The 13,598-nt window shown below is 40.3% G+C and overlaps 1 protein-coding gene across 3 annotated transcripts in view; it reads right to left on the bottom strand.

The window, feature by feature from the left end:
• Window positions 1-271: 271 nt before the first annotated feature.
• The window catches only part of srgap1a (SLIT-ROBO Rho GTPase activating protein 1a), a 94,250-nt gene continuing 80,923 nt past the window's right edge, over window positions 272-13,598 (bottom strand). For 2 of the 3 annotated variants that reach the window (XM_088340984.1, XM_088340987.1), the window contains 2 exons: window positions 9,903-10,290; window positions 272-3,311 (listed from right to left, as the gene is read on the bottom strand). In XM_088340984.1, coding sequence (XP_088197110.1) covers window positions 2,919-3,311; window positions 9,903-10,290 — 781 coding nt within the window. In that variant the 3' untranslated portion in view covers window positions 272-2,918. The remainder of the gene's footprint in view (window positions 3,312-9,902; window positions 10,291-13,598) is intronic. The other variant, XM_088340985.1, reaches the window with a different exon arrangement.

The following is a 13,598-nucleotide window of genomic DNA, read 5'->3' as shown; positions in this document are numbered from 1 at the left end:
GTTAATTTTGTTGTGAATCATGACATGTTTTGCACCATATTTTGTGGTAAGGCACACCGGGTTAAAAGAAGTGCTTCAAATTTGGCCAATTTGGGGTTTTTAGGTACGCCTTATCAATAAACGGTAGTACTTTGGCAGCAGTATGCTATAGAACACATATAGCTCAAATATCCAATATTTAACACATTTCCTTTAGTTTTTTTTAAATGCTTAATGATTTCAGATGCCAGAGACCAATAAACACCGCAATGACTGCATTATACAAATTAAGTGACCTTAAAAGTATTTCCTTTATTAGAAAGTTGATCATCCTCTACGCATCTGTTTTGCTGTTACACAAGTACATGCCTCATCTACATTTACAGACAAATGTGCAGTGATGCTCAGTTCTAAAACATTGTCACTTACTCTAACATAACACGTTGCCGAGTAAGGAAGCCCAAGAGTGCCATTATTCGATTAAAAATATAAATATTTAATCGATTTAAACAGCCTTAACACAAACATTTTATGTATAGAAACAGCCTAATAATGAACATTCCTTTAATAATAACTACCGAAATAAAGTATTTACTAATCATCAGGACAATTACCTAGAAGCCTATAAAAGGACATTTTAAACATAACACGATCATTGTGCCATTTTCACTTCCACTACCACCCCATGTTTGTGTGTGTGTGTGTGTTTTTTTGTGTCTGGTTTGGGCATTTCCTTGTTTTTGTGAACATTGTAAAATGTAAAATGCACAACAAAATTAATGTTTTTCTCTTTGAAAATGTGTTTTGTGTTTGCTACGTTACACCTTCTTTTGCTATTAAATACTATCTTTCCTCTTGGGCTCCCCTGCTTCCAGTTCCCGCCTCCCCCACATGGGTCCATCAATCACCAAAACTTAACAATGGTTCAATTTGAATAAAAACAACTTTTATTCAAAACAAATACGTTTGAAAAAAAACAACAACAACAAAGAATGTCCTTAATAATTGACTTTCTAATAAAAAAGTATGCTGTTCTAAAATTTAAGGACTATGTAAAAGGCTTCTTATTTCAAGAGGCTGTTTTTATGAATTTAATGCTTGTTTCATTCATGAAATGATGGCACTCTTGGACTTTCATAGTCATGTGACCGAATGCATACATGAGAGAATGTGCAGAATCATCATCGAAGGCACTTCCACAACTAAGTACATACAGTATTACCTTATTACAGTAAAGATGACTTGTCCACAGTGATCCTTTCTTCTTTAACATTGTTTGCTATCTAATCTATGTCATATCTACTTGTAACACAAAAATAAAGATTACAAAAACAACGAGTTAGTAAAATGATCTTTCTTTTCATGAATACACACGCGCACAACATCCATCCAGCTACCTAAAGCATAAACCTGCAAAATCCTTGAGTTGTTTGTAGTGTTACATTGCTGGCTAACAATTTCAATGTACTCCACAATCATCAAAGATATTCTAAAATACGAATATCACTGACAATGGCCCACAAAGAGACATGAGAGCGTCGCAGTTTACTGTCACAGATCTCGGAGTGTTTTTATTTTGTCCATTTTTTTTTTTTAGGCTACGGTGCCAACAAGGCTACCATTTTGCATCTCCAATGTAGTGCCCCCTAAGGACAGTTGAAGTGACAGAGGACTTGTTCTGAAAATAGCTCACCTTTGCTAGGTCATTTTGGTTTTCTAGTAAAGTGAGTCTATTTAACTATAGTTTTAATAATCAATCTGGTAATAACATAGTAATAACATGATACGTTGTTATTTTAGATATTCAAATAAATACATACCAGTTTGTGTGCTTCATGGACAAAATCTTTTTTTCAGGTATTGATAACTTTTTTAAGCAATCAATTAGGAGAGTAAAATGAGATTTTTTATTGGTTTATTTTACAGACAATACAACAAACTAAATTCCAATCCATGGGGTTTAAAAAGCCAATGACCAAAGAATGTGCATTCTTTTAACTAGCTATCTGGCTACCTTTTTAGCTTTGTAGCTAGCTAGCTATCTTCCTAACTTTTTCGCTATTTAGCAAGCTTTCTAGCTAGCTATTAAAAAAAATGTATGCTATCTAGCTTACATTTGAACTTTTTGCTAGTTATCAAGCTGAATTTTGGCCTCCTTTCAAAATAGATAGCTAGCTTTTTAGCTTACTACCTGGCTAATTAGATGGTGTTTTACTCTTATAGCTAGCTCTTGCTCATTTTAGTATTTTTAACCTGTTTACCTTTCTAGCTAACTGTAAAACTACCTATTCAGCTATTTAGCAAGCCATCTAGCTAAGTTGCCATTTTAGAAATTCATATCAAACTTGGCCCCCTTTGCGCTAATAAGAAACAAAAGCAGCTCTCGACCTGAAAATGGTTGGAGACCCCTGATTTAGTGTGTTCCATATCTAGTGTATTACACACAGGAAGCAGCTGAAATTTCAGTATGAACAAATAATCCACAATAGCGTTTATGACTGAACTTGAATCGACTCGTCTTTTATTCTGAATGCACATGTTCAATTGGTTTCCACTTCCGGTAAGGAATGCTGACATTACCTGTATAAGGCATTTATGCAAAAACGGTTCAAATTCAGTTCCATCGTGTAGTAGTGGTTATTCAGTGGATCAGTCCTCATCACAGAAGCTTTGAAATGTTAGGCGACCCGATGGTCACCGTAGCTGGGGAGATCCGCGGGAAGGGCTCAGGGCCTAAAACTATCATCTCGGGGGTCCCAATAGGCCTGCAGGCCGCGCTTTTGTGGCCACTGGTTTAGTGTCAATTCTACTGGCTGTTTTTCAATTTTTTTGGCTTGTTGTTATTTTTCTACACAGTAATAATGGGGGACCTACAGTATCTATTATGTGCATTCGGCATCCCCACCGCAGGTTGCTGCCTCTTGTGAGCATGGTAGAGGTTACATGGTGCAGGATTTGTCCTGAGGATCCTGAGGTGATCCTGTAGGAGGCTGAGGTACAGCACCGGACTTGGCGAGGACGGCGGGTTTGGGTCTCAAAGCGGGGGGTTTCAATTGCACACCCATGCGGGGCACTACAGTCGGTTTGAAAGAGCCCCCACCCTCGCTTCGGCGGAAGGGCAGCTCTGTCTTTGCAGTGGCCCTCAGCGTCACGCCGTGGATGGGGGGCCCCAGGGACTCGCTGGAACCGGCCGTCGTGGGGGCCCCGCCGCCGCCAGGGGCTTGCCTCTGTTCCAGCGTATCCAGCACCACATCGGGGGCGTGCTTGGCCGAGCTTTGGCGCTCCAATTCCCGCAATTCGTTTAGAGCCGTGTTCATGGTTTCTTCAATGTCCTAAGAAAGAAGAAGATAATGTGAGGCAAGGTTCCCCAGACTTTTTCTATTGAGGGTCAACATCAATTGTCCTGTCCCTGATGAGCCAATTTGTAACATAAAACGTGTGCCTGAATGTAAAAGTATATTTTCCAGAAAACCAAAAATCAAATAACACTCTTTGGGTTATTCACAGAAAAAAGTCGATTGAACAAAACAATTCTGTTGTGCCCTGCAACCAGGTCTTATTTCGGGTTAGCTGTCAGATCTCTGGCACACCAGTTGTATAGGTTACTTTGGAAAAGGCCGTAGATTTGATGTTATTATCACACTTATTTTAGTCAGGGTACCAAAGACAAATGTGAATTTTGTTGTGCGATTTCACATGTTACCATGACGATAAATTCAATTTAATTCTTATAATCTACTCTATGTAAGCATCGTAAGTGACAAATTGATTGTCATTGTAACATGTGAACTGCACAACAAAAGTACCGCAACAAAAAAAGGATGCTAATGAGTCAAAAAACACAATGCCTTTTCACATGTCACTAATATCACTGGTAGTCCAGTGGTAAAAGTTCAGTGCCTTCACTGCCATAATCTGAGTTCTAATCCTGTTCCACCCAAAATCGCATAGTCTTTAATGGGCTGTCCATCTCATCTCATCTTATCTCATTAGCCGTACCGCTTATCCTCATTAGGGTCGCGGGTGGGCTGTCCTTACTATAGACTATTACAAACTACTACTATTATTACACCATCCCCTGATCTAAAACCTACATAAGCGCAGGAGAAAACTTTTCGCAATATATTTTATCAGTTTTGTGCGTTCGCTTAGGTTGGTGATGGCCCTGGGGAAGAAGCTGTCTTTGAGCCTGTTTGTCCAAATTTTGAGGGACCTGTAGCGCTTACCAGAGGGAAACAGGTGAAAGAGGTGTTGGCCGTGATGGGAATTGTATTTTATAAGGTTAATGGCTCTTCTACAGTAAGCAGACAATGTCTTATAGACTGAGAGCCGCCGATGATCTTTTGGGCTGTGTTAATCAATCTCTGTACGGATTTCCTGTCTGCTCCCAGCCTACCACACGGTGATGCTGTATGCCAAAAGTCTTTCCACTTTGTAGAAGGACACCAGCAACTTTCGTTCCAGGCTATCCCTCCGGAGGACCCCGAGGAAGTGGATTTGGTCCCTACTAATACCAAGCCCAAACCTACATCCTTGGTGCCGATTGTGAGCAACAAAATAATTAAACACTGCCTTGGTGTCATCTAGTATTTGTATTTCTCTTCCTTTTGTCTTTACAATCATGTAGCAAAAAACTTCATATCACGAAACTAAAAAAAAAATCACCTAAAAAGATTGAAGTCAAAGACTTATAAGAGACCCGTCCCCAAAATAACTTTGGAAGCTTCTTCTATTAATCATTTAGTCAGCAACCACCGGTCTTGGTTCATTTGGTGGCACAGAAAAAAAAAGTTGCTTTGTTTTTTTGCTCCGACCATATTTTTCATTTATATACGGCCTTTTTTTTCTAACCCCAAATATTGGGTGTGCGTTTACACGAGATTTTGCATTAGTACTCTACAGTACATGAACAATGATAGATATTTTGAAAAATATCACAAACCACATTTGCTCAGTATTGGATGCAACAGGAATTAAACCCGGATCCCAGCACTGAGAGAGCGAAATAGTAACCACTAGTCCACTAGGAAAGTGGATAACTTAGGAAAATACATTAAATTTTATCCCAACATCACTCTATTTTTACTTGCGGTTCCACGTTGTACAGTGTTGTAATGGAGCATTTTGGGAAAGAGTTCAGTCAAAAAAAATCAACAACTATACAACATGGTACCGTGAGTAAAAACAGTGTGATGGTGAATAAAATGTAATGCCTTTTATTATTTTATCAAGATCCTTGGTGGTCTTGGGATTACACAGTGTATTTAGGCTTACTATTATTTTCATTGTTATGATTACCAGTATTAATCCATCCTTCCATCCATTATCTGCACCGCTTATCTTCAGTAGGGTAGCGGGGGTGCTGGAGCCCATCCCAGCTATCTTCGAGCAGTGGGCAGGGTACACCCTGAACAGGTTGCCAGCCAGTCGCAGGGCACACAGAGACAGACAACTCACTGGCTCATTCACACATAGGGACAATTTAAACCGGCCAATTAACCTGACATGCATGTTTTTGAGAATGTGGAAGGAAACCAGAGAGCCCAGTGGAAACCCACGCAGGCACGGGGAGAACATGCAAACTCTACACAGGAGGATTTGATCCCATGACCTCAGAACTGTGCCAGACGCGCTAACCACTCATTCGCCGTGCCGACCTACCAGTATTAATGTTTTAGTTATTATTAGGTTGGTCCACGAAACTATTGTCAAGACATTATTACGGTCCATGGTACAGAGAGGGTTGCGGATCACTGATTCAAACTAATTATATCTTCCATTCTATTAAATGAAATGAAATGAAATGATCTGCATTTATATAGCGCTTTTCAAGTCAAGACTTCCCAAAGCGCTTTACAATGTGCTCCACATTTCCCAATAGCGGCCTTGCAGCCATGTAAGGCGCTAACCTGCTTATTGGGGGTATTAGGGGTTCAGTGTCTTACCCAAGGACACTTCGACATGAAACACGGACGAGCCGGGATTCGAACTGGGATCCCTTGATCCCAAGACGAGCGCTCTACCTCCTGAGCTACTGCCGCCCCTAATTACAAAAATCATTTGTTAACTCATCAATAAATTATCATATTATTTGAAAGTTTCTGTCCCCCCACCCTGCCGCATCATTTTCCTCCTTACTCTCTTAATTATAATACAATGTGTAAGCAATACCACAAAGGAGTAAAGAAGGGAAAAACCCAGAGCAAGTGTGACAAGAGCCCTTTCTCGTGAGAATTCAGAAAAAAACCTTGCCTATTAAATACTGACAGTAAGATTGCTCAAACATTACAGTTTGCTGTATAAAGGGATGCTGTGTTAATTTATGCTAACATCACAAATCACTACAAACTGTATGGGAAACGCAGCAATATTGTATTGAACACGGCAATAATCAGAAAACATGAAAGGACGTAGACTCTAACAAGCAGCAGACCTTGCAAAATCCTAAAATAAGCCCCCACAACAACACTTGGCTGAGCTGGTGAGATAAGATAAGCCAGTGGGGACTCACTACCAAGGTCAATATAACAATACACAAGGAAGCAATGCTAAAAATGAAGATGTACTATGTAGCCCAATCAACAATTGTCCTAAATATTGCAGGACAGACCATTGCACTCAGATTTGTTCAAACGAGGTTTTCCATACTTTTTCAAGCCAAATGCTACTTTTTGTCACTAATTAGCACCCAGTTTGATATGCATTTCCAGAAGAACCACTTATGTTATTACTATGTTATTACAGAGTCAGAATCACCTTCATTATCATTGTATTTCTATGTGTTCACCTCTTATATAAAGTATTTACATCTGAAATAAGAACTATACACAACTTCATTTTGCACTTGAACTGGGATGTTGCACAAAACTAACAGTCAACGTGACAACTGAACTTTCTCCTATGGCAAAGAATTATGGAAATGAAGTCAAGTGTAAATAAGTAACCTTAATAGTGCAAAAATAAATTTGTAAAGATTTTTTCTGCAATGGAATACTCTTTCTGCATAACTGTTTTAGGATTAATTCAAGACCATCCAAAGTAAAACCTGTACGGAATATAACATTTGACCAGGGTATGGCACTAGAAAATCAGTGTATTGCACTTAGAACAGGGACATTGCACTTTAAAACTGTGTTTCACGACTGTGGTTTAGTCTGTTGATAGCTATCCCACAGTCTGTCGGTTTGGGCCTAGTTAATATTGGAAGCACGGTTGAATATACTTCGTCAACCACCCCAAGAATAATCTTACCAGAAAATAACAATTAGTCAGTAGTGTTAAGCTATTTTAAGAACAGGTCCACGGGCACCATGTTGGAGACCCCTGGACCAAAGAGAATCCACTAGGGATCCAGACATAGTATGGATCAGATCGCCAACTTAATATTTGGGAGTTTCACGAGAAAGGACACGTTCCTGATAATTTGTTAATAAGATTGATAGAAGAAGCGTCAAATTTTATTTTGGTGAAGGGTCTATTATAAGCCTTTGGCTTCAACTTATCATGCCTTTTTTCTTTTGAGGTGATTTGTTCATTTTGTGATGTGATGTTTGTTACAACATCATTGAAAAGAAAAAATAATAAAGAAATACAAACTGGGCCTTCAAGCCATCAAGATTCACAAAATGAGTTGTAATGAATTAAGACCATTTCAGTATTGGATGTGGGCCAAAAAGCCTTTTACCCAAGTATTAAGGAAAAAATAACTCTTGGCCATGGCTAAAATGCTCCCAAAACTTAAAAATGTTGGTACGCATACTTGTTGTAGATGCCGTCATTTCTGGATGTTACCGCTCAAAACAGAGACGCTATTGCACAGGAAGGATTGTCAGCAGAAATAATAATCATTTGGAATGCCTCACTCTTTTGTAAACATGTATCTGGCGACAATTACTATCAATTGTTAGTTGCAGCCCTGAGCATATAGACTGAAAGTCTGACCATGTTCCCCTCCTCCTGGACAGAGAAGTGGTGGAGCTGGTGGACAACATCAAGTTCTTAGGCCTTCACATCACATTGGACCTCTCCTGGTCTACAAACACTTGGCAAAGAAGGCATGGCAAAGAATCTTCTTCTCAGGAATCTTAAACAGGCAAGTCTCTCTGTTTGGCTGCTCCTCGACCTTTACAGAGCAACAATCGAGAGCTTCCTCTGCCTTAAACGTGACTGTTGTGGTATGGCAACTGAACGGCAGAAAAAAGGAAACAACTGGCGCGGGTGGTTAGGATTGCATGGACATCGTAGGCCAAACCCCCTACCTCATTTGGAATCCATATAATCATAATTTAATAAATGTATTTGGTCCCCTTACGGAAATTTATTTTCACAATCTGTACCGAAAGGAAAACTGTATGTGCTGTCGAAGCAGAGCGTGTGTCAAAAGAGCACGGCAGCGCAGTGGTTAGCGCGTGTGCGGCACAGTTCTAAGGTCTTGGGAAACTCCTGTGTGGGTTCAAATCCAGCTAACGGACTTTCTGTGCGGAGTTTGTATGTTCTCTCCGTGCTTGCGTGGGTTTCCTCCGGGCACTTCGGTTTCCTCCCACATTACAAAGACATGCATTTCAGGTGGATTGGCCGGTCCAAATTGTCCCTAGGTGTGAATGAGCGAGCGAGTTGTCTGTCCCTGTGTGCCCTGCGATTGGCTGGCAACCAGTTCAGGGTGTTCACTGCCCGATGATTCCTGGGATGGGCTCCAGCACCCCCGCGACACTATTGAGGATAAGCGGTGCAGCTAATGAGATGTATATATAAATAAAAAATAAAGTGACATGAACTCTGCCATTCTACATCAACAATGCACCGGCAGCTTGGGTACGTAACTTGTGTTCACAAACACGGAAAGGTTGGGTAAGTGTTGGGTAATAATGGAGTTCAACAAGGAAAACTAAAAAAAGAAACAAAATATGGTACGTATAAAAGAAAGAAAAAAATGAGCCAAATTTGGACTCATTTTATGATAATGATTGCTCCGAAGCAGAGTGCATTCAATCTTTCAATCAACTGCTGATCTTTTGCTTTACTTATTTCAATAATTATTTTTTTGCGTATTTTCCAGAGGATCTCGGTCTAAATTGTTTAAAAAAGGATTGTAAATAGTTAGTTTCTTTTCATTTTATCGTTTGAAATTTTTAATGTATATTTGATTGTTTTGCATTGTCAAGGAATTTGTCCTGTTCGACTTTAAATCAGTGTGTTGCGTCACCCTGACCCGAGTGACATGCCCGCTTTCTTGTGTCCCGTTTCATCTGGAGGGACAAAAGCATGACCAACTTGGGTGCCGAGGTGCCTAACTTGTTTGGGTGTTTGGGCATTTGGGTTGGCCATGATCCAAAAATGTTTGTGTGTGTTTTTTGCTATTTTTTCCCTTTTATTTTCTTTGTTATTGTATGTGTTTGTCTTGCTGTTGGTCACCCCTCTTGAGGGATACGACCAAGGTAGATAGATAGATAGATAGATAGATAGATAGATAGATAGATAGATAGATAGATAGATAGATAGATAGATAGATAGATAGATAGATAGATAGATAGATAGATAGAGTTAGATAGATAGATAGATAGACTTTACATCTGTTCAGTGTGTAAAGTCCAAATTGTTTTGTATCCTACAGTATTTTTTGTAGCTCTAGACCCTATTTTCTAAATAGAGCTGTCCTCTTGGGTGCGACCAGTAGGTGGAAATGGCTCTTTGTCTGACAACGCCATAATAACAAGCCAGCAGAGCAGGCGTGTCAGCGTCATTTTCACACTTTTTAAAAAAATGTTCTTCATTTATCGCATGGTCTAGTGTGAGACTGCCATGACATATGTCAATGGCAACAATTTCAAGAATTTTCAAGCAGTGCAACCGAAAGTCAAGCATTTTCCTGAACTTAGAATTTTAAAAGATTACAGGACTGAGAGAACAGGCTTCAATCAGCCTACCTGTGCGATGGTCTCTGGGTCAATGATCTTGCCCCCGTGGTGGTGGTGATGGTGACGATGGTGGGCCTCACTGAAGCCCATGTACTGGCCCGAGGAGGTAGAGCGTCGAATAGGCGGGCTTTCAGTCTTCTTCAGGGACTCGTGCCGACTGATATTGGTCAGGCTGCCGTGGCCGGTACGGCGCAGATGCTCGGGGCTGTCGGCCGGCAAATGGTTACGGCTCCGAATCACGTCACGGGGGCCGAAGTTGCTAATGACCGGGGAACCCGTCTGAGGTTGGCGCCCATGTGTCGGATGACCCTGCTGGGAGGGATGCACCATGGAGTGGACGTCGCTAGGGCGGGCTGGGGGACGGCGGGATGGCGGGTCTGACCGCTTTCTATGCCTGCTTAGATAAAAACATAAGGGGAGAACTGTTATTTCAGAAGAGCGAGAAAAATAACTTAAACTGTGTCACTCTCCGGATCAGTGGTCCCCAAACTACGGTCCGCGGCCTCCACATTTGGTCTGGCCCCCTGAACAGTACCAGATAGAATGCTGATTTGTTAATTTATGAATATAATGTATTGGTTTGTTGTCTTTTATCAAACTCATAAATAGAATATTAAAGTCTGAGTGTGCATTTTCACTTGTAAAAGGATTTAAACCTGGGTGACAGCAGTGAAATCACTGAACTCTTATCAATTGGCAACTGTTGACAGAAAGGCTTGGAGTTCTATCTCATTATCACAACGTCTTTAGTCACAGTACCAAAATGATTAGACAAATGTTGATTTTGTTGTGCATTTCACGTAATACAATGAGACTAAATTTGTGACTTATAAATGCTCAGACCAGCTCGGTGTGTAGGGCGCTGAGAGTGGGAGGTCGCCGGTTCGAGCCTTGGTTAAATCAAACCTAAGACATTGGGTACCCCTTGCCTCCCTGATTGGCGCTCGGCACTAGAGTTCGAATCGGGGGGTTTGGTCACCTAATGACTCCAAATAACATGATTGAGCTAAGGGCCTGGGAATCCCTTTCTCTGTACCAATCTCCCAAAAAGAGTCATGAATGTAAGTATGTTCTTGACTAGCCTTCTCCCACTAGGGAGAAATGGCCCTGGTACTGTATATACATATACATGCATACAATGTTTAGAATATTGAATACCGTATTTTCCGCACTATAGGGCGCACCGGGTTATAGGACGCACCCCCTAAAAATTGTTTTTGGTCCTATATCTTCCATAGATAAGGCGCACCGGATTATAAGGCGCTACAATGGGAACGTCGACAAAACAGTCAGATGATTCAGTCCAACTGATTACCCCCTTAACATTCCCAAAGCTTGCAAAGAAGCAAATACGTGTCGTAGACACGTGCGGATGCGGTGTCCGAACGATGTCACTTAAATGTGTCATTTCAAATATAATTCGGAAGGTTAAAGTCTTGGGATTCAAGAAATGCCAAACATTTCTTAGTTTTTATTTTCTTTTTCGCTCGCAACTTTACTGTGCATATGACAATTAACACTTGGAATTGAGTTGAATTCACTCAACTCATCACAGCAACAACAAGATCGTTCTAAAACAAGATACCAGGAAAATATAAAGCCGCATAGCTCACCTAAGTTCTCACGTTCAATAATGATACGCAATCATGGTCTTCTTACAACCGTGAGTGAAGTAAATCCAGGAGAGTAAAATATGTACAAATACAGACTAATGAAACATGTTTCTTTATGGCGTACTTTAGCCAGCTTGCTAAGCTTGCTACGCCATTGCTAAACTCGGCCAATTGCAAGGTTTGTTTTGGCCATCTAGCCAATCCGAGGCTCCGAATAACTTCAGCCAATAGCGATCGATTTAACGGATGATTGACACATATTTTTCGGCCAATTGCAGGGTTTGTTTTGGCCCTCTAGCCAATCCGAGGCTCCGAATAACTTCAGCCATTAGTGATCGATTTAATTGATGATTGACACATCTTTTTCGGCCAATTGCAGGGTTTGGTTTCGGCACTCTAGCCTATCCGAGGCTCCGAATAACTTTAGCCAATGGTGATCGATTCAAATGATGATTGACACATTGGTTAGACAATGAAACGCCGGTAAATAAATCCCAGCATACACCGCGGACTACTTTGCGTTCGGGGAAAAATCTAGTCGGCGGCTGCAAGTTAGTTGCAAGACTGCGAATTAATTTTGTTCCATAAATAAGGCGCACTGTATTAAGGCGCATGGTCAGCTTTTGAAAAAAATTAAGACTTTTAGTTGCGCCTTATAGTGCGGAAAATACGGTAATTTATTGTCATTGTAACATGTGAAACAAACCACAAAATCAACATTTGTCTCTGGTACCGAGACTAAAGATATCAAGGTAATACATTTGGATCTACCTTTTTGCAAGTACAGCTAGTGGTCCAGTGCTCTGACAAGTAAGGTTAACTTGGATCTGTGTTGAATAGTGTTAATCATTTTCTGACTTTGTTTCTGTGAAAAGTCTAGAGAGGGTTATTTGATTAATATTTATTTCATTAATGGTGTTATTTATTTTCTGAGTTTTGGTCTGTGAAGAATCCAAAATGGTTATTTGATTGTGGCTTTCTGGAAACAATGATTTATTTACATTTGAGCATTCCTGCAATCGTCACACTTTTTCTGTTACAAACCGATCCCATGCCCTCATTAGAGAAAGGAAAATTGTGTGGACTTCACAGGAAAAAGTGTATGGACTCCTGCTCTAGTGAGTCAGAGCAGTGGTCCACAACCACCGGGTCATAGACTCATAACAGGCTGATAAGAAAAAAATCTAAGTTTAGGTGTGTGTTATACATGAGGTTTAACAGTGGTAGATTCACGCATTTGAGCCATGACGATCAGTCGAAAAATATCGGCCACCACATTTGAAAACATTGGATGCAACTGTGATCGAACCAATATTACGGTGGTGAAAGTGACGAACTTTAACACCTAGAGCACCAGGCTTTAGATTTTGTCTCATCATCACACTACTTTATGGTACTGTGTTGAATATGTGGGGTCATGATTCAAATCATTTACTGACAACATAAATTATGAACACTATATTTACAATGTATTTTATTAATATCCTTCACAGTCCGATTCATCATCAGATACAATAAAGAGTCCCTCCCGCCCCTCTTATTCACATTTTTTAGATTTCAGGATGGTACTGTGACTAAAAAGAGTGTGTTGATACTGAGCAAGAATACTATCAGACATTAGACCGTGGCGCAGAAAAGGTTGGGCACCACTGCTTCAGGGGACACAATCACTCATGCAAGTGTTGGAGTGAACAAAAAAATGCATTGATGCAAAATTGCTGTTGTGAAATAAAATTGCAGTAACAAAGAACAGACAGCAGGTGGAGTAGTCTCCGTGTTTTGTTAGAAAAAAAATGGACTACTAGTTATTGCTTCTAAACTGACATACTGTAAATATTGTTACTGTACAAGTTTTAAATATTTTGAATATGACGATAAATGTAAATTATCCGAGGCGATATTTTTTTCTAGCTCTGCCTTACAGACACCAATGTATGGGTGTAAATAGTTTATTAAGATAAATCATTCACATGTGAAGTAGAGGCAGTGCGGCTGTACATCTTTTTCAAGAAGCACAGGTGGTCGTATCTTTTTGTGTCAGTTGTGTGTCAGAGATTCAGAGAGAGGGAGCAACAGAGCGAGACAGTGAGTC

Source organism: Urocampus carinirostris, chromosome 7, assembly GCF_059441175.1.
Source record: "Urocampus carinirostris isolate Australia breed hairy pipefish chromosome 7, RoL_Ucar_1.0, whole genome shotgun sequence".
NCBI lineage: Eukaryota > Metazoa > Chordata > Actinopteri > Syngnathiformes > Syngnathidae > Urocampus > Urocampus carinirostris.
The sequence above is the reverse complement of the archived record's forward strand: the minus strand, read 5'-3'. Positions and strand labels throughout refer to the sequence as shown.